This window comes from Pecten maximus, unplaced genomic scaffold (assembly GCF_902652985.1).
Source record: "Pecten maximus unplaced genomic scaffold, xPecMax1.1, whole genome shotgun sequence".
NCBI classification, from domain to species: domain Eukaryota; kingdom Metazoa; phylum Mollusca; class Bivalvia; order Pectinida; family Pectinidae; genus Pecten; species Pecten maximus.
Window position 1 is genome coordinate 5,517 of NW_022981568.1, and position 19,950 is coordinate 25,466.

Sequence of the window (19,950 nt, forward strand, 5' to 3'; positions counted from 1 at the left end):
CACATGGGTCAAATATATATATTGTATAATTGACCTTGACCTTATTTCAAGGTCACAGGGGTCAGATAGGTTAAAAACAAGTTACATAAGACCCGAAGGCCTGATATTTTGTCACCAAGTACCTAGGAAAGACGGTATCTGGATCATGTTATATTTCATTAGTTTCTATTAGATAAAAGTCATTTTGAAATAAATTATACCGAGACAACCAACTGTGGTAACAACATGATATAGTGATAAACGGTTTGATTCTATAATGTTTCCTTGTATAAATGACCTTGAACTATTTCCAAGGTCACAGGGGTCAAACATATTAAATCTTCAAGAATCTTAATACATGTAACAGTGTCCTAATTAAATCATTCTGATTAAAATACAGATCATCATTATACACTACATTATGAATACAGTGATGATCTGTATTTTAATCAGATTGTGTCCTAAATATTATTGTTTATGAGACTGAAAGTACGTTACATACAAAATATTTAGGCAGGGAATGATAGAATACCTTCGGGATGAAATTTTTTTTTTTTTTCATTTTGAATTCAAAAGATAAAAATAGAAGCTCAAACTTTTGGAGAATAATAAAAGCTCATAGTATATAAAATGTTCAACAGCCTACGATATTCCTGTTTTCTGTCCATCATAATTATTGTCAGAAATGTCGCATCTTACTAAACACGCACAGAAATACTCACAACCAGGTAATTCATATCGACCACAAAAACACGTACATCATTACACAAATCACATTTATTACATGACCAGAAAGTTTCTGGTAATTTATGACTTTATCATATAGAACAATGCATAAATATAGTTATAAAAGGTCAAAGTACAATAATCATATTTCCTGGTAAAAACCGACATGATTATATACGTAATTTCTGTAGTGTTGTAGAAATTATATCAAAACATTTTTTGAGTTTGGTAAATATCCTCAAATGTAAAGATTTTCTTTGAAAAAAGAAATTTAAGTCATAATTTGATAAATCATGGATATGTAAAGATAGTAATATCACAGTGTCGTCATAACGGTACTGGTATTGAAATCGTCAAGGAGATGTTGACTTTGATCCATCCCCTGACAAATCACTGTTTTCGATTGCCATAAGGAAAAGTTTCTGGTTTTAATAATGTTTTGAAAAATATTTTCCAATGTGTGGTTTATAGAAAAAAATATTGACATGAAAGTCAATAAGGTTTTGTTATCACAGTTCAAAAATGGAGTCACGACCTCCAAATTCACATCTACTTCTTTTTCTTCTTCTTTCCTCCCTTCTTTTTGCCTCCTTTTTTACCCTTCTTTCCTCCCTTGCCACCACCTCCATCATCGTCATCAGCAGCAGCAGCCTTTGCCCGCTTTTTACCAAGAGGTGTCTTAGCATACCATGACTGTAGACAAAAAAATATATTGATATAATATCAAGGCCTTAATAGCATCATAATTTCTCGTGTATAAAATGTGAAATACATGTATAGATGCGTTTTAGGATTAATCTGTTGAAGTGGGCTATCTGGATTTTTTCCCAGAGACGTGCATATGCAGACTAAACGTTTTTATTCGAAAGTGTATGCTCAGATGCTAGTTGGATATAAATATATTATCTCTTTTTTTTTCTTCTTTTTTTTTTACCCTTTTTATCAATGAAAGTAACTTTGAAAACCAATAACGATCCTAAATTTATCAATCGTCACATTTGTGGAAGTAATTCAATAATGTCCTGCAGGTAATCTGCTGGTCGAGGTTATCTCAAATTATTTTTCACAAAATGCTTAAAAAAAAGCAAGATTTTGCTTAAAGCATGTTATCCCTATGAGTGTAAAATACGCAGAAAATTATGGTTCCGTTTGTTGTACTGAAAAGTCAAATATTTCATGAACTGAAATGACGTTAATATTATACTGAAAATTCATACTATTCATGAACTGAAATGATGGTAGTTTGCACTGAAAAGTCATACAGTTCATGAACTGAAATGATGTAAATATTATACTGAAAACTCATACAATTCATGAACTGAAATGATGGTATATCAGTTTTGAGGATATGCTCCGGAACAGATTTTTACAGGCAACTTTTTCTGAGCGGGGGATAAATTTTTTTTTTTTTTAATCTTTGTCGAATGGGTTTATATTTTTTTTGACAGAACCTTACTTCCTGTTTGAGGATATACTGAAGTGAGCATGAATATATTTTACCTTAAAAGATTCCTCTTCTTCCTTATAAATTGGATCAATCCTAGCCAGTGGAGCAATGAACTCAACCGCCTGGAGAGGCTTTTTAGATAGGGTCTGTATGCGCCTCTCCGTGAGAACTTGCTGTACCGCTGTTGCCATGTGACCTGGAGTGTAGCCATCCGTGACCTTAGATAAGGAACTGATGTCAAGGTGTGCAGTCAACACGCCATTGTTTTTCAAAATGATCCGTCGCCATAACACTGGAAATAAAAAATAGATATATACAAAATACAACAAAAAAAATAGGCAAGAAAAAAGATCATAAAATTTTGTTTTAGAAAAAGCTTACTAAATATTCCATAATGTTTCGAGAGCACAGCTCTCTTTGTCAAGTGGATAATGTTTATACTTATCACCAGGGAAGCGCCATTGTTGTAAGTTTTGTCTAATTTTATTATGTAATGTCTTAAAAGGTAAGTATTTTACTTTCAAACATTATGTTCAAAATTATATACATTGTATGAAAAGCACAAACAGTTTTTGGCTGATTTTCAAGATAAAGCCAATCACTCGATCTATACAGTTTTTTTTTGTTTGGATGGATTTTTGACATACTTAAAGCGCCATGATTACAGTTTCACAGCCACCACACACAGATATATATACTTACAATGCCGTGAGGCATAATCTGGACGAGGAATGAGAATGATCCGCTGGTAGCAGCTCGTCAACGGTTTCATCTCTCCGTCAAATGGACAACGTGATGTTCCCACTAGGAGCAGACGGTCATCACTTTTTATTGTTTTCAATGCTTTAGGAAGCTCCTTCTTTAACCTTTTAGGGTCTGTCTGGAAAAAGACAATCATAGATAGTCTAATGACTGTTTGTTTGTTTTGTATTGTGTTACGGCCCTTTGACAATTTGAGTCATTTTAGGGCCAAAAAAGCTCTGGAATAGGACTTCACAGAAAGAAGCCCTTATCAAATTCAAAATAAGACGTTAAAAGGGCTAAAATTCTATTAATGATCACTTTGTTAAATCATCTGGTTGCAAAACTCTTTACATGTATAATCTTATGATTAAGGTCTCCCATACCGAAATAAAGCACACTAAAGTATACTTTTATGCTACTTTAAGTATACACTTTTTCCTACTTTTTTGAAAAAGTACCAAAAAAGTATACTTTTTTTGTACTTTTCTGGACTTAGAAATTTTTCAGAGTACTTTTTCTGTACTAAATTTGGACTCTGAAATTTCTCAGAGTACTTTTTTTGTACTTTTCTGGACTTAGAAACTTTTCAGGGTACTTTTTCTGTACTTTATTTGGACTCTGAAATTTTTCAGAGTACTTTTTTTGTACTTATTCTGGACTTAGAAATTTTTCAGTGTACTTTTTCTGTACTTTATTTGGACTCTGAAATTTTTCAGAGTACTTTTTTTGTGCTAAAATCTGACTTAGAATTTTTTTGAAAGATTGTGAAAATATGGATGTACTTTTTTCCTACTTTTTTGGGACTTAGAATTTTTCAGCTAATGCCATTGTGCTTTTTTTGTACTTATTATGGACTTAGAATATTTTCAGACATTGCGAGGGGTTATAGCATATTAATATTTTCAAAATTAAATCTGACTTTTTCAGTCGACTACAAATCTAAGACTAAAAAAATAATACCCAGGATTAACCACAACAAATATCTATCAAATAAGATAGAGAAAATTATCATTTGGTAATATCAAATGTTTTTGATCTCGTTTTTTTTTTTTTTTTTTTTGTCTTTTTTATGTTCTAAAAAAATACTTTTCATACTTTGATCAGTACCACAGAAATTTATCTAAAAATAATTAAAATTCAACAATTATTATCATAAGTATTTCACTTCAATGTACTTTGTTAGTAAGGTTCACACATTTTAACGGTGATTTCTTTGTCACTTTTCGTTTGTATTTCCATATGCATCTCAGAGGTAATAAACTTCACATTGATGAATGTTACTATACGTTCATGTGACGAACGTCAAAAACTTAGCTCTATAAAAATTTTGTTCAAGATCGTTCTTTGAAGTTACAGTATTTTAGCTTTAATTATAAACTCTTTAACGGAGTTTAAAACATTTCGTTTATCCAAACGTTAACCTCTACCAGATCGGGGATCACTCTACACATGTGCCCGTGCCTGTAATACGCTTTTAATTCATTCAAATGAAATTAAAATCACCTGCTCTTTGTCTGCATATCATATACTTGCTGGATATACGTGGTTTTAAGATTACATCTGATAATTGCACCCGAAATCACGTCGTGTTCTGTCAAAATATTCACCGATATACTCATATAAACATGTGTAATACAGATATAGTCACTCGGACGCTTCTTTGTAAAACGTATATTGAAGTCAAGCGCTGTGATGATCTCGATCTCGATATGGCTTGACTGACAACAAACAGGCATGATCAAGGAACAATATTCCGGTATTTAAATCAGAATTACATCGCATTCATTGAAATGGTGAAAGTGAACACAAAAAGAAAACTTTAATTTGTCTGATATTTATTTAGCAAGATCGTACGATAATTCGGACAACGACACAATGTAGCTGTACTCTAATCTGTTGTAGAATGATCTCGTAGGAGTGTTGTGTGTACAAATAAAATACTCTATTGTATACAAAAATCAAGATCAATACCAAGATCTATCATAAATATTTTAATTGATATAGTAGACGGCTTGAATAACTGCAACACCAAGATCGATCAAAAATATTTCAACTGTTTTAAACTAAATCTTGAAACCTGTGTGTTAAGCTAACAAAGCGATCAGGATATATGCTTAACGTCGTACCGAAAGTTAATTTCACCCGTGGTGTTAATTAATATAAGCGACAGTCGACTGTAATGGCAAATCATACCTAGCTTTATTGTTTATTGGAGTTACCTGTGTACCTCCCTTCTCACCTGTACACATATTGCCCCTCTTAGACTAAGTCTTATGCCCGCGGCGTTAATTATAACAATTTATATTGTCAAGCTTGACTGCCTTTCACTACGATCAGATCACAGGTGCCTACCCTCATTTAAACAAAACATCCGGATTACATAACAGGTACTGACGAGGCTTATACCTGTGTCAGGATTACCATCGGTCGGTTCACCTATGACCTCGGGGCCGTGATCTCGTTTGTTTACTTCGGTTTACGGAATCTACCGAGATTTGACGAGTTCGCTTCGTGCGATCATTTTGTGCAATGTGCAAGCTTTAAATGCTGAAGTAGTAATACCAAAAGTATGGAACAATAGAGGTTAAGGAAGTAGAATATAAAAAACAAGTAATAAAAGAATGAAATCGATACAGTAGATCTCCGACAAAACTTTTTTTTTATCCCATGATGCAACAAACAGCGAGATTTTAGCGGGAAGTCTGATAGCCATGTTTGAATTTCACCGGATGTTAATCTACGGAAGAAACATAAACAAACACGATTTTGATATAGAATAGCCTAAAAACGAAATTCATTTTCTTGCCTAACTGGAGAAGATCGACTACCTGTCTGTAAGTGGCCAAAGAATATCAGCTTTCTTGTTGTTTTTGGCGACAAATGCTCATTTTCACCCGAAAATATCACAGATATCGCGACCAGGTAAGTTTACAATTTTATTATTTAAATCTATTTCGTCTTCTGCACGTTCCTACATCGTTTCACATTATATAGGTGAATAGGGGCCTACACATGTTAATATTAATACTTGATTACTTCGTGTTTCAGGGTTTTCATAATGAATTCATCACCGATTACAGTTTACACGGCCCGAGTTTAATTAACAAAGAACTGCTAGATCCACGTGTGTTTCAATCGTAAGTATTCAATTTACAGATTTATGCTACCATACGCCTGGGATTTTATAAGCATCCTGATTGATAGCACCCAAATATTGAGAACAAGAAGAATTTTATTTCTTTATTGACGAACTTCGACGTAGTTATATTGTATTTTTATTTCTGTCACGTAACGGTAAATTCGTAATATCTTTACTACATATTTCATGCATTTTGACAAATTTCCAATTAATTTTTATGACTTCGTTTTTCAATGGAATTTATTGAAATTTCACTTGCATGTAAAGAATTATTTGCTTATTCATCTAATAATATTTACAGAATTTTTTGTAGTTGATTTCAAGAGATATTGCATAAAATTTAAAAAAAAAATAGCAATGACATTTTTAAGTTAGAATATAAGAACGAAAGTAACGTCACATTTAAGAACGAAAGTAACGTCACATTTCGGGCAACATGTGTATATCTATCTATTTTAGGGAACATATGTAAAAATATCGGTAAATGAGCTAATAATTGTCTACTATAGTATATGGAATTTGAAGAAAATACATTCAAAAACGAAGTCAATAAAATCCATTGAAAATTTGTTGTATGTCATGATCATGATCAATTCACAAAAAAATGATCTCAAGAAATGATTGAATAAAAAAAATCTGTGTTTTGGAGTATTTTGATAGTTAGTTGCATAATTTAAGATGAAACAAACTGTCAGAGAATTCTGGAGTAGCTTGATTTTTATTAAAGTACTTATCCTTATAATTAAAAGTTTTATGTTGTAGCTTTAAACTTGTATACCTGTGGCTAGCTTTTCTTGATAAAAAGACTTCCAAGCAGACATGCATGTAATAAATGACAGTAAAGTGATCAGGTGCATATATAAGGAAAATTATCTACATTTTTATATTAAACAAATCTTCACAATTATTCTAAGTTTTGATATAAAAAATATTTTAAAATTTTCTCTTTCTTCCAACAGATTATGCAGTACATTCTGAAGTGAGGGAAAGCTTAAAGATATTGCATTGTGGTCCGAATTGAGGGCAATGATTCGCATAAAGCAAAAAAGGAATGAAGAAAATCAGACATTTTATTTTTCGAATTCACACTTACTTGGATTTGACCAGTTTAAGCAAGCAACATTATGCATATACCATACTTCATTGTATTCAGTATGCATTTATGCATCGTTCTTTATTTACATTTTTTTGTTGTGTTTCCTGAAGAGGAATTATGATTCGACAATTTTTACAAATGTTATTGCCCTTTTTATTTAGAATAGTATATTTTTTTTGTCTGGATCTCCTACATACACATGATATAAAATTGTGTTTTTATCAAAAGTTATTGCCCTTATACATAGATGTCCATCTGTAAATCCTTAACCTCACCCTTAAACAAATTTCGAGCTTATTAGATCAAGACTTTGCTATGGCATGAAATTATACTCAGTGGAATTGTGATTGGATAACTAATCTTGTATTTCAATGTTTGTTTTCACTTGATACAATTGTGCATTTCTCTTAGGAATGGGACTGATGTATGTATTGTTTAAGCATGCAGTATTCTCATTTAAGCTTATCTCCTATATTTTCAGAACTAATTTCCTACACCATTAAATTAAGTCCCTTTTTTTGGTAATTTCTTCCTACTTTTTCAGTACTTTTTTGGTACTTTTCTTTTTCAGTACAAATTTCCTACTTTTTTAGTACTATTTTCCTACTTTTCTAGTACTTTTTTCCTACTTTTCCACTACTTTTTCAGTACTAATTTCCTACCTTATTGGTACTTTTTTCCTACTTTTTCAGTCCTAATTTCCTTCTTTTCAATACCATTTTCCTACTTTTTTTATACTTTTTCAGTACAAATTTCCTACCTTTTTAGTACTATTTTCCTACTTTTCTAGTACTTTTTTCCTACTTTTCCACTACTTTTTCAGTACTAATTTCCTACCTTATTGGTACTTTTTTCCTACTTTTTCAGTACTAATTTCCTGCTTTTTTAGTTCTATTTTCCTACTTTTCTAGTACTTTTTTCCTACTTTTCCACTACTTTTTCAGTACTAATTTCCTACCTTATTGGTACTTTTTTCCTACTTTTTCAGTGCTAATTTCCTGCTTTTTCTGTACCATTTTCATACTTTTTTTGTACTTTTGTACTTTTTTTGTACTTTATGGACTTACCTGTAAAAGTACTAAAAAAGTATAAAAGCACAAAAAAAGTACACCATCAATTTGGCCCTGTGCACTTTATACTATTATTGTACTTTTAATGTACTTTTTCTGTACTATATTTGTGCTTTTTCTGTACTTAATGAAAACAATAAAATGTACTGAAGGTATACTTTTGTTAGACTTTTTTTGTACTTTAGTACTTTTTTTGACTCAATTTGGAACCGTGTTGGAATATCGGTTCCAAATTGAGTAAAAAAAAGCATACTTTTTCTATGCTTTTTTAGTACTTTTTTCCCATACTTTTTTTGTACTTTATTTCGGTGTGGGCTATTTCAGGTAAATAATCATTAATTACTAGTAAGGTGCAGCAGAAATTGTATTCATAAGCAATTCACAGAGGACACATTAAAAAACTGTTCACAAGTCTGTAACGTATGAGCATTCAATCATAAAATGTTTGACAGTGAAAGGCTGATCACAGAGATGACAAAAGGGAGGATCGTCATTTTGTAAAATACAACTGTGATATATCGGTATATGGCCAATGCACAAATATGAGAGGACAACTTCCTCTTGACGATTTCCTCTACTTTCACCACATGTACACATATTAGGGTGAGGATACCTGAGAGATGAAGATCTCAAGCTTAGATATTCCTATAATCACAGAAAATAATAATTTTGGAAATTCATTAAAGAAATAAAAATCTCTACTTACTGGATCTGTCTTCGGCACTTTCTTTTTAAACATTCTTTCACAATCTCCAATATATATTACACTTGGTTGAAGTTCCCTCCCGACCTTAAAAAGAAACAATCAACACAAACATGTTAAATCAATTTTTCATGACAATATTAATTTTTCAAAAACTAATTTTGATATTAAAAGAAATATAAGCTGGTATGATTTCTTAAGAAGCGAGATTTTTTTTTTTTTACATTTAAAAAAAAATTTAATGGCTTATTTTTGTTTAAACAAACTTTTTCACTGATTTGATTTTTGCAGTATATAAGTCGAGAATGTTATGCTATAATCAGACATAGCTTTCATCAACAGAAAAGCTTTTTTTTTTTTTATAACAACACAATATTAACACCTGATAAAATTATGCTGAATTAATCTCTTTAATTTAAAAAAAAAAATACCTTAAATACTAAATGCATCAACATTTTAAGTCCATCCTTGCCAGGGTATTTTCCTACTATATTAGCAGGAGACAGGTCGAACATGTTGGCCCCAGTCTCGTTGCAAACGGCTTGAACCAACATTTTTTTGCCAGTCCCTCTGGGACCTGCTAAAAGTATGGATTTTGTGAGCGGAGCTTTTTCGTGAACAGCTGGCGAACCTGAAACAACGAACAAAACAAAATTCATTATTCATGCAGTGAATGCCAGGCATTCTTTTTTATATGTTATTTCTTAATTAATGTTGCGTTTTGACTTATCTAGAAACCACATTGACCATTTCCATTATACAACAATTTACTTTAAGTTTGTTTGTTGAATTAACACTGAAACTGCAATATTAGAATTTAAACAAAAAGGAACATCTTCATTTTAAAAATGTCTTTTTAATAGAGATTTTATTATAAAGGGAAATAACTAGTAGATTTCATATATTAAGTTTATCAAATAAGTAAAAAAAAAAGTAACATTGTGTAAAATCATTCCATTTATTTAATCCACACTTTTCAATAAGGATGTTCCTCTTCACCAAAACACAATCAAGCAAATTATTTGTAATGCAATGTCAACACATGGTAGCTCACAATGAGGACAAGTTGTGAATTAAAAATCTGTTATTTTTCTTAGACTAATGCCTTAATTGACAAAGAATTTCAAGGCCTGTTTAAATTTTAAGAGACCAACTTTTATTTTTTTCAAAAAAAAGTTCAGTAGTTTTCCTAAAAAACAAAAACTTAATTAAATTCCCCTTTTTCAATTTTAGAGGCAGAAAAAAAAATTTTTTAATTTTTAAAAAACTTTTGGGCCGGGGGGGGTTTTTTTTTTTAAATGGGAGTACGACCTCCAATTCACATCTACTTCTTTTTCTTCTTCTCTTCCTCCCTTCTTTTTGCCTCCTTTTTTTACCCTTCTTTCCTCCCTTGCCACCACCTCCATCATCGTCATCAGCAGCAGCAGCCTTTGCCCGCTTTTTACCAAGAGTGTCTTAGCATACCATGACTGTAGACAAAAAATATATTGATATAATATCAAGGCCTTAATAGCATCATAATTTCTCGTGTATAAAATGTGAAATACATGTATAGATGCGTTTTAGGATTAATCTGTTGAAGTGGGCTATCTGGATTTTTTCCCAGAGACGTGCATATGCAGACTAAACGTTTTTATTCGAAGTGTATGCTCAGATGCTAGTTGGATATAAATATATTATCTCTTTTTTTTTCTTCTTTTTTTTTTACCCTTTTTATCAATGAAAGTAACTTTGAAAACCAATAACGATCCTAAATTTATCAATCGTCACATTTGTGGAAGTAATTCAATAATGTCCTGCAGGTAATCTGCTGGTCGAGGTTATCTCAAATTATTTTTCACAAAATGCTTAAAAAAAAGCAAGATTTTGCTTAAAGCATGTTATCCCTATGAGTGTAAAATACGCAGAAAATTATGGTTCCGTTTGTTGTACTGAAAAGTCAAATATTTCATGAACTGAAATGACGTTAATTATTATACTGAAAATTCATACTATTCATGAACTGAAATGATGGTAGTTTGCACTGAAAAGTCATACAGTTCATGAACTGAAATGATGTAAATATTATACTGAAAACTCATACAATTCATGAACTGAAATGATGGTATATCAGTTTTGAGGATATGCTCCGGAACAGATTTTTACAGGCAACTTTTTCTGAGCGGGGATAAATTTTTTTTTTTTTTAATCTTTGTCGAATGGGGTTTATATTTTTTTTGACAGAACCTTACTTCCTGTTTGAGGATATACTGAAGTGAGCATGAATAATTTTACCTTAAAAGATTCCTCTTCTTCCTTATAAATTGGATCAATCCTAGCCAGTGGAGCAATGAACTCAACCGCCTGGAGAGGCTTTTTAGATAGGGTCTGTATGCGCCTCTCCGTGAGAACTTGCTGTACCGCTGTTGCCATGTGACCTGGAGTGTAGCCATCCGTGACCTTAGATAAGGAACTGATGTCAAGGTGTGCAGTCAACACGCCATTGTTTTTCAAAATGATCCGTCGCCATAACACTGGAAATAAAAAATAGATATATACAAATACAACAAAAAAAATAGGCAAGAAAAAAGATCATAAAATTTTGTTTTAGAAAAAGCTTACTAATATTCCATAATGTTTCGAGAGCACAGCTCTCTTTGTCAAGTGGATAATGTTTATACTTATCACCAGGGAAGCGCCATTGTTGTAAGTTTTGTCTAATTTTATTATGTAATGTCTTAAAAGGTAAGTATTTTACTTTCAAACATTATGTCAAAATTATATACATTGTATGAAAAGCACAAACAGTTTTTTGGCTGATTTTCAAGATAAAGCCAATCACTCGATCTATACAGTTTTTTTGTTTGGATGGATTTTTGACATACTTAAAGCGCCATGATTACAGTTTCACAGCCACCACACACAGATATATATACTTACAATGCCGTGAGGCATAATCTGGACGAGGAATGAGAATGATCCGCTGGTAGCAGCTCGTCAACGGTTTCATCTCTCCGTCAAATGGACAACGTGATGTTCCCCACTAGGAGCAGACGGTCATCACTTTTTATTGTTTTCAATGCTTTAGGAAGCTCCTTCTTTAACCTTTTAGGGTCTGTCTGGAAAAAGACAATCATAGATAGTCTAATGACTGTTTGTTTGTTTTGTATTGTGTTACGGCCCTTTGACAATTTGAGTCATTTTAGGGCCAAAAAAGCTCTGGAATAGGACTTCACAGAAAGAAGCCCTTATCAAATTCAAAATAAGACGTTAAAAGGGCTAAAATTCTATTAATGATCACTTTGTTAAATCATCTGGTTGCAAAACTCTTTACATGTATAATCTTATGATTAAGGTCTCCCATACCGAAATAAAGCACACTAAAGTATACTTTTATGCTACTTTAAGTATACACTTTTTCCTACTTTTTTGAAAAAGTACCAAAAAAGTATACTTTTTTTGTACTTTTCTGGACTTAGAAATTTTTCAGAGTACTTTTTCTGTACTAAATTTGGACTCTGAAATTTCTCAGAGTACTTTTTTTGTACTTTTCTGGACTTAGAAACTTTTCAGGGTACTTTTTCTGTACTTTATTTGGACTCTGAAATTTTTCAGAGTACTTTTTTTGTACTTATTCTGGACTTAGAAATTTTTCAGTGTACTTTTTCTGTACTTTATTTGGACTCTGAAATTTTTTCAGAGTACTTTTTTTGTGCTAAAATCTGACTTAGAATTTTTTTGAAAGATTGTGAAAATATGGATGTACTTTTTTTCCTACTTTTTTGGGACTTAGAATTTTTCAGCTAATGCCATTGTGCTTTTTTTGTACTTATTATGGACTTAGAATATTTTCAGACATTGCGAGGGTTATAGCATATTAATATTTTCAAAATTAAATCTGACTTTTTCAGTCGACTACAAATCTAAGACTAAAAAAATAATACCCAGGATTAACCACAACAAATATCTATCAAATAAGATAGAGAAAATTATCATTTGGTAATATCAAATGTTTTTGATCTCGTTTTTTTTTTTTTTTTTTTTTGTCTTTTTTATGTTCTAAAAAAATACTTTTCATACTTTGATCAGTACCACAGAAATTTATCTAAAAATAATTAAAATTCAACAATTATTATCATAAGTATTTCACTTCAATGTACTTTGTTAGTAAGGTTCACACATTTTAACGGTGATTTCTTTGTCACTTTTCGTTTGTATTTCCATATGCATCTCAGAGGTAATAAACTTCACATTGATGAATGTTACTATACGTTCATGTGACGAACGTCAAAACTTAGCTCTATAAAAATTTTGTTCAAGATCGTTCTTTGAAGTTACAGTATTTTAGCTTTAATTATAAACTCTTTAACGGAGTTTAAAACATTTCGTTTATCCAAACGTTAACCTCTACCAGATCGGGGATCACTCTACACATGTGCCCGTGCCTGTAATACGCTTTTAATTCATTCAAATGAAATTAAAATCACCTGCTCTTTGTCTGCATATCATATACTTGCTGGATATACGTGGTTTTAAGATTACATCTGATAATTGCACCCGAAATCACGTCGTGTTCTGTCAAAATATTCACCGATATACTCATATAAACATGTGTAATACAGATATAGTCACTCGGACGCTTCTTTGTAAAACGTATATTGAAGTCAAGCGCTGTGATGATCTCGATCTCGATATGGCTTGACTGACAACAAACAGGCATGATCAAGGAACAATATTCCGGTATTTAAATCAGAATTACATCGCATTCATTGAAATGGTGAAAGTGAACACAAAAAGAAAACTTTAATTTGTCTGATATTTATTTAGCAAGATCGTACGATAATTCGGACAACGACACAATGTAGCTGTACTCTAATCTGTTGTAGAATGATCTCGTAGGAGTGTTGTGTGTACAAATAAAATACTCTATTGTATACAAAAATCAAGATCAATACCAAGATCTATCATAAATATTTTAATTGATATAGTAGACGGCTTGAATAACTGCAACACCAAGATCGATCAAAAATATTTCAACTGTTTTTAAACTAAATCTTGAAACCTGTGTGTTAAGCTAACAAAGCGATCAGGATATATGCTTAACGTCGTACCGAAAGTTAATTTCACCCGTGGTGTTAATTAATATAAGCGACAGTCGACTGTAATGGCAAATCATACCTAGCTTTATTGTTTATTGGAGTTACCTGTGTACCTCCCTTCTCACCTGTACACATATTGCCCCTCTTAGACTAAGTCTTATGCCCGCGGCGTTAATTATAACAATTTATATTGTCAAGCTTGACTGCCTTTCACTACGATCAGATCACAGGTGCCTACCCTCATTTAAACAAAACATCCGGATTACATAACAGGTACTGACGAGGCTTATACCTGTGTCAGGATTACCATCGGTCGGTTCACCTATGACCTCGGGGCCGTGATCTCGTTTGTTTACTTCGGTTTACGGAATCTACCGAGATTTGACGAGTTCGCTTCGTGCGATCATTTTGTGCAATGTGCAAGCTTTAAATGCTGAAGTAGTAATACCAAAAGTATGGAACAATAGAGGTTAAGGAAGTAGAATATAAAAAACAAGTAATAAAAGAATGAAATCGATACAGTAGATCTCCGACAAAACTTTTTTTTTTATCCCATGATGCAACAAACAGCGAGATTTTAGCGGGAAGTCTGATAGCCATGTTTGAATTTCACCGGAAGAATCTACGGAAGAAACGTAAACAAACACGATTTTGATATAGAATAGCCTAAAAACGAAATTCATTTTCTTGCCTAACTGGAGAAGATCGACTACCTGTCTGTAAGTGGCCAAAGAATATCAGCTTTCTTGTTGTTTTTGGCGACAAATGCTCATTTTCACCCGAAAATATCACAGATATCGCGACCAGGTAAGTTTACAATTTTATTATTTAAATCTATTTCGTCTTCTGCACGTTCCTACATCGTTTCACATTATATAGGTGAATAGGGGCCTACACATGTTAATATTAATACTTGATTACTTCGTGTTTCAGGGTTTTACATAATGAATTCATCACCGATTACAGTTTACACGGCCCGAGTTTAATTAACAAAGAACTGCTAGATCCACGTGTGTTTCAATCGTAAGTATTCAATTTACAGATTTATGCTACCATACGCCTGGGATTTTATAAGCATCCTGATTGATAGCACCCAAATATTGAGAACAAGAAGAATTTTATTTCTTTATTGACGAACTTCGACGTAGTTATATTGTATTTTTATTTCTGTCACGTAACGGTAAATTCGTAATATCTTTACTACATATTTCATGCATTTTGACAAATTTCCAATTAATTTTTATGACTTCGTTTTTCAATGGAATTTATTGAAATTTCACTTGCATGTAAAGAATTATTTGCTTATTCATCTAATAATATTTACAGAATTTTTTGTAGTTGATTTCAAGAGATATTGCATAAAATTTAAAAAAAAAATAGCAATGACATTTTTAAGTTAGAATATAAGAACGAAAGTAACGTCACATTTAAGAACGAAAGTAACGTCACATTTCGGGCAACATGTGTATATCTATCTATTTTAGGGAACATATGTAAAAATATCGGTAAATGAGCTAATAATTGTCTACTATAGTATATGGAATTTGAAGAAAATACATTCAAAAACGAAGTCAATAAAATCCATTGAAAATTTGTTGTATGTCATGATCATGATCAATTCACAAAAAAATGATCTCAAGAAATGATTGAATAAAAAAATCTGTGTTTTGGAGTATTTTGATAGTTAGTTGCATAATTTAAGATGAAACAAACTGTCAGAGAATTCTGGAGTAGCTTGATTTTTATTAAAGTACTTATCCTTATAATTAAAAGTTTTATGTTTGTAGCTTTAAACTTGTATACCTGTGGCTAGCTTTTCTTGATAAAAGACTTCCAAGCAGACATGCATGTAATAAATGACAGTAAAGTGATCAGGTGCATATATAAGGAAATTATCTACATTTTTATATTAAACAAATCTTCACAATTATTCTAAGTTTTGATATAAAAATATTTTAAAATTTTTCTCTTTCTTCCAACAGATTATGCAGTACATTCTGAAGTGAGGGAAGCTTAAAGATATTGCATTGTGGTCCGAATTGAGGGCAATGATTCGCATAAAGCAAAAAAGGAATGAAGAAAATCAGACATTTTATTTTTCGAATTCACACTTACTGGAATTTGACCAGGTTTTTAAGCAAGCAACATTATGCATATACCATACTTCATTGTATTTCAGTATGCAATTTATGCATCGTTCTTTATTACATTTTTTTGTTGTGTTTCCTGAAGAGGAATTATGATTCGACAATTTTTTTACAAATGTTATTGCCCTTTTTTATTTAGAATAGTATATTTTTTTTTGTCTGGATCTCCTACATACACATGATATAAAATTGTGTTTTTTATCAAAAGTTATTGCCCTTATACATAGATGTCCATCTGTAAATCCTTAACCTCACCCTTAAACAAATTTCGAGCTTATTAGATCAAGACTTTGCTATGGCATGAAATTATACTCAGTGGAATTGTGATTGGATAACTAATCTTGTTATTTCAATGTTTGTTTTCACTTGATACAATTGTGCATTTCTCTTAGGAATGGGACTGATGTATGTATTGTTTAAGCATGCAGTATTCTCATTTAAGCTTATCTCCTACTATTTTTCAGAACTAATTTTCCCTTACACCATTAAATTAAGTCCCTTTTTTTGGTAATTCTCCTACTTTTTCAGTACTTTTTTGAGTACTTTTCTTTTTCAGTACAAATTTTCCTACTTTTTTTAGTACTATTTTCCTACTTTTCTAGTACCTTTTTTTCCTACTTTTCCACTACTTTTCAAGTACTAATTTTCCTACCTTATTGGTACTTTTTTCCTACTTTTTCAGTCCTAATTTACCTTCTTTTACAATACCATTTTCCTACTTTTTTTATACTCTTTTCAGTACAAATTTCCTTACCTTTTTTTAGTACTATTTTTCCTACTTTTCTAGTACTTTTTTCCCTACTTTTCCACTACTTTTTCAGTACTAATTTCTTACCTTATTGGTACTTTTTTCTTCCTACTTTTTCAGTACTAATTTACATGCTTTTTTAGTTCTATTTCTACTACTTTGCTAGTACTTTTTTCCTACTTTTTCCACTACTTTTTCAGTACTAAATTTCCTACCTTATTGGTACTTTTTTCCTACTTTTTCAGTGCTAATTTTCCTGCTTTTTCTGTACCATTTCATACTTTTTTTGTACTTTTGTACTTTTTTTGTACTTTATGGACTTACCTGTAAAAGTACTAAAAAAGTATAAAAGCACAAAAAAAGTACACCATCAATTTGGCCCTGTGCACTTTATACTATTATTGTACTTTTAATGTACTTTTTTCTGTACTATATTTGTGCTTTTTCTGTACTTAATGAAAACAATAAAATGTACTAAAGGTATACTTTTGTTAGACTTTTTTTGTACTTTAGTACTTTTTTTGACTCAATTTGGAACCGTGTTTGGAATATCGGTTCCAAATTGAGTAAAAAAAAGCATACTTTTTCTATGCTTTTTTAGTACTTTTTTTCCCATACTTTTTTTGTACTTTATTTCGGTGTGTGGCTATTTTCAGGTAAATAATCATTAATTACTAGTAAGGTGCAGCAGAAATTGTATTCATAAGCAATTCACAGAGGACACATTAAAAAACTGTTCACAAGTCTGTAACGTATGAGCATTCAATCATAAAATGTTTGACAGTGAAAGGCTGATCACAGAGATGACAAAAGGGAGGATCGTCATTTTGTAAAATACAACTGTGATATATCGGTATATGGCCAATGCACAAATATGAGAGGACAACTTCCTCTTGACGATTTCCTCTACTTTCACCACATGTACACATATTAGGGTGAGGATACCTGAGAGATGAAGATCTCAAGCTTAGATATTCCTATAATCACAGAAAATAATAATTTTGGAAATTCATTAAAGAAATAAAAATCTCTACTTACTGGATCTGTCTTCGGCACTTTCTTTTTAAACATTCTTTTCACAATCTCCAATATATATTACACTTGGTTGAAGTTCCCTCCCGACCTAAAAAGAAACAATCAACACAAACATGTTAAATCAATTTTTCATGACAATATTAATTTTTCAAAAACTAATTTTGATATTAAAAGAAATATAAGCTGGTATGATTTCTTAAGAAGCGAGATTTTTTTTTTTTTTACATTTAAAAAAAATTTAATGGCTTATTTTGTTTAAACCAAACTTTTTCACTGATTTGATTTTTGCAGTATATAAGTCGAGAATGTTATGCTATAATCAGACATAGCTTTCATCAACAGAAAAGCTTTTTTTTTTTTTTTATAACAACACAATATTAACACCTGATAAAATTATGCTGAATTAATCTCTTTAATTAAAAAAAAAAAATACCTTAAATACTAAATGCATCAACATTTTAAGTCCATCCTTGCCAGGGTATTTTCCTACTATATTAGCAGGAGACAGGTCGAACATGTTGGCCCCAGTCTCGTTGCAAACGGCTTTGAACCAACATTTTTTTTGCCAGTCCCTCTGGGACCTGCTAAAAGTATGGATTTTTGTGAGCGGAGCTTTTTCGTGAACAGCTGGCGAACCTGAAACAACGAACAAAACAAAATTCAATTATTCATGCAGTGAATGCCAGGCATTCTTTTTTATATGTTATTTCTTAATTAATGTTGCGTTTTGACTTATCTAGAAACCACATTGACCATTCCATTATACAACAATTTACTTTAAGTTTGTTTGTTGAATTAACACTGAAACTGCAATATTAGAATTTAAACAAAAAGGAACATCTTCATTTTAAAAATGTCTTTTTTAATAGAGATTTTATATAAAGGGAAATAACTAGTAGATTTTCATATATTAAGTTTATCAAATAAGTAAAAAAAAAAGTAACATTGTGTAAAATCATTCCATTTATTTAATCCACACTTTTCAATAAGGATGTTCCTCTTCACCAAAACACAATCAAGCAAATTATTTGTAATGCAATGTCAACACATGGTAGCTCACAATGAGGACAAGTTGTGAATTAAAAATCTGTTATTTTTCTTAAGACTAATGCCTTAATTGACAAAGAATTTCAAGGCCTGTTTTAACATTTAAATAAAGATGACCCATTAGTTTGTCTGCATAAAAAAGTTTCCTTATTTTTCCTCAAACAAATTAAAATTCCCCTCCACTAGAGGCAGAGTTTAATACTGTGCCGTATTTATCCTCAAATAAGCCCCTTCGAATTCCCCTAGTGTCAAAGTTTTGTACCGTATATATTTCCTCAAATAAATCCCCCTCCCCTAGTGTCAAAGTTAGTATTAAAGTTTGGGGAAGGCTTTTATAATGTGTTACCATTTTTAACTTACTATTTCAAAATTGGTAATTTTGCAAAAATGATGAAGGTAGCTTATTTGTACATGGGCAGGGGTTAATTTTAGATAAATATGTTACAATATTTACCGAGAGGAAGAATGCCGAACTCTGTGACAAGCCTCCTGACATCACTGAGAGAGGGCATAGGCTCTATGTTAGCCTGTCGGAGTGTGGTTCCTAGGTAACTGTACTCTCCCTCGTAGTCCATCAGCTTGATGTTGGGGGTCCTCACGATAATACCATTCATTATCAGTTCCTCGTAAAGTGATTCGATGGTTCTGTTGCACAAAAAAGAGTAGTACCTCAATATTTTTGGTTTCTTTTATTTATATGAAAGATGCATACATGTTTCTCTATATACCCGGTAATACAAACAATGAAACTTTTTATATTGTATAAATACACAATAGACTATTCTTCTTTTCAAATGGATCAAAATAATTATTATTTGTCAGAGATGTCTTTGTCGGAAAGGTCTTTGTCGGAAAGGTCTTTGTCGGAAATGTTTTTGTAGGAGATATCTTTGTCGGAAAGGTCTTTGTCGGAAATGTTTTTGTCGGAGATGTCTTTGTTGGAAAGTGTCTTTTTAGGGAAAAATTGCTTTTTTCGAGAAAAAAAGTTTTA

The 19,950-nt window shown here is 31.5% G+C and overlaps 1 protein-coding gene across 1 annotated transcript; it reads right to left on the reverse strand.

Moving 5' to 3' along the window:
* Positions 1–738: 738 nt before the first annotated feature.
* Positions 739–19,602, reverse strand: LOC117320136 (dynein regulatory complex protein 11-like). Its single transcript, XM_033874803.1, has 6 exons — positions 19,414–19,602; positions 9,336–9,535; positions 8,908–8,991; positions 2,855–3,032; positions 2,206–2,444; positions 739–1,398 (listed from the first exon to the last, which is right to left on the reverse strand). Exons 1-6 carry the CDS (start codon positions 19,571–19,573, stop codon positions 1,255–1,257), a joined length of 1,005 nt encoding a protein of 334 aa, XP_033730694.1. The 5' UTR covers positions 19,574–19,602; the 3' UTR covers positions 739–1,254.
* Between the last annotated feature and the right edge of the window lie 348 nt (positions 19,603–19,950).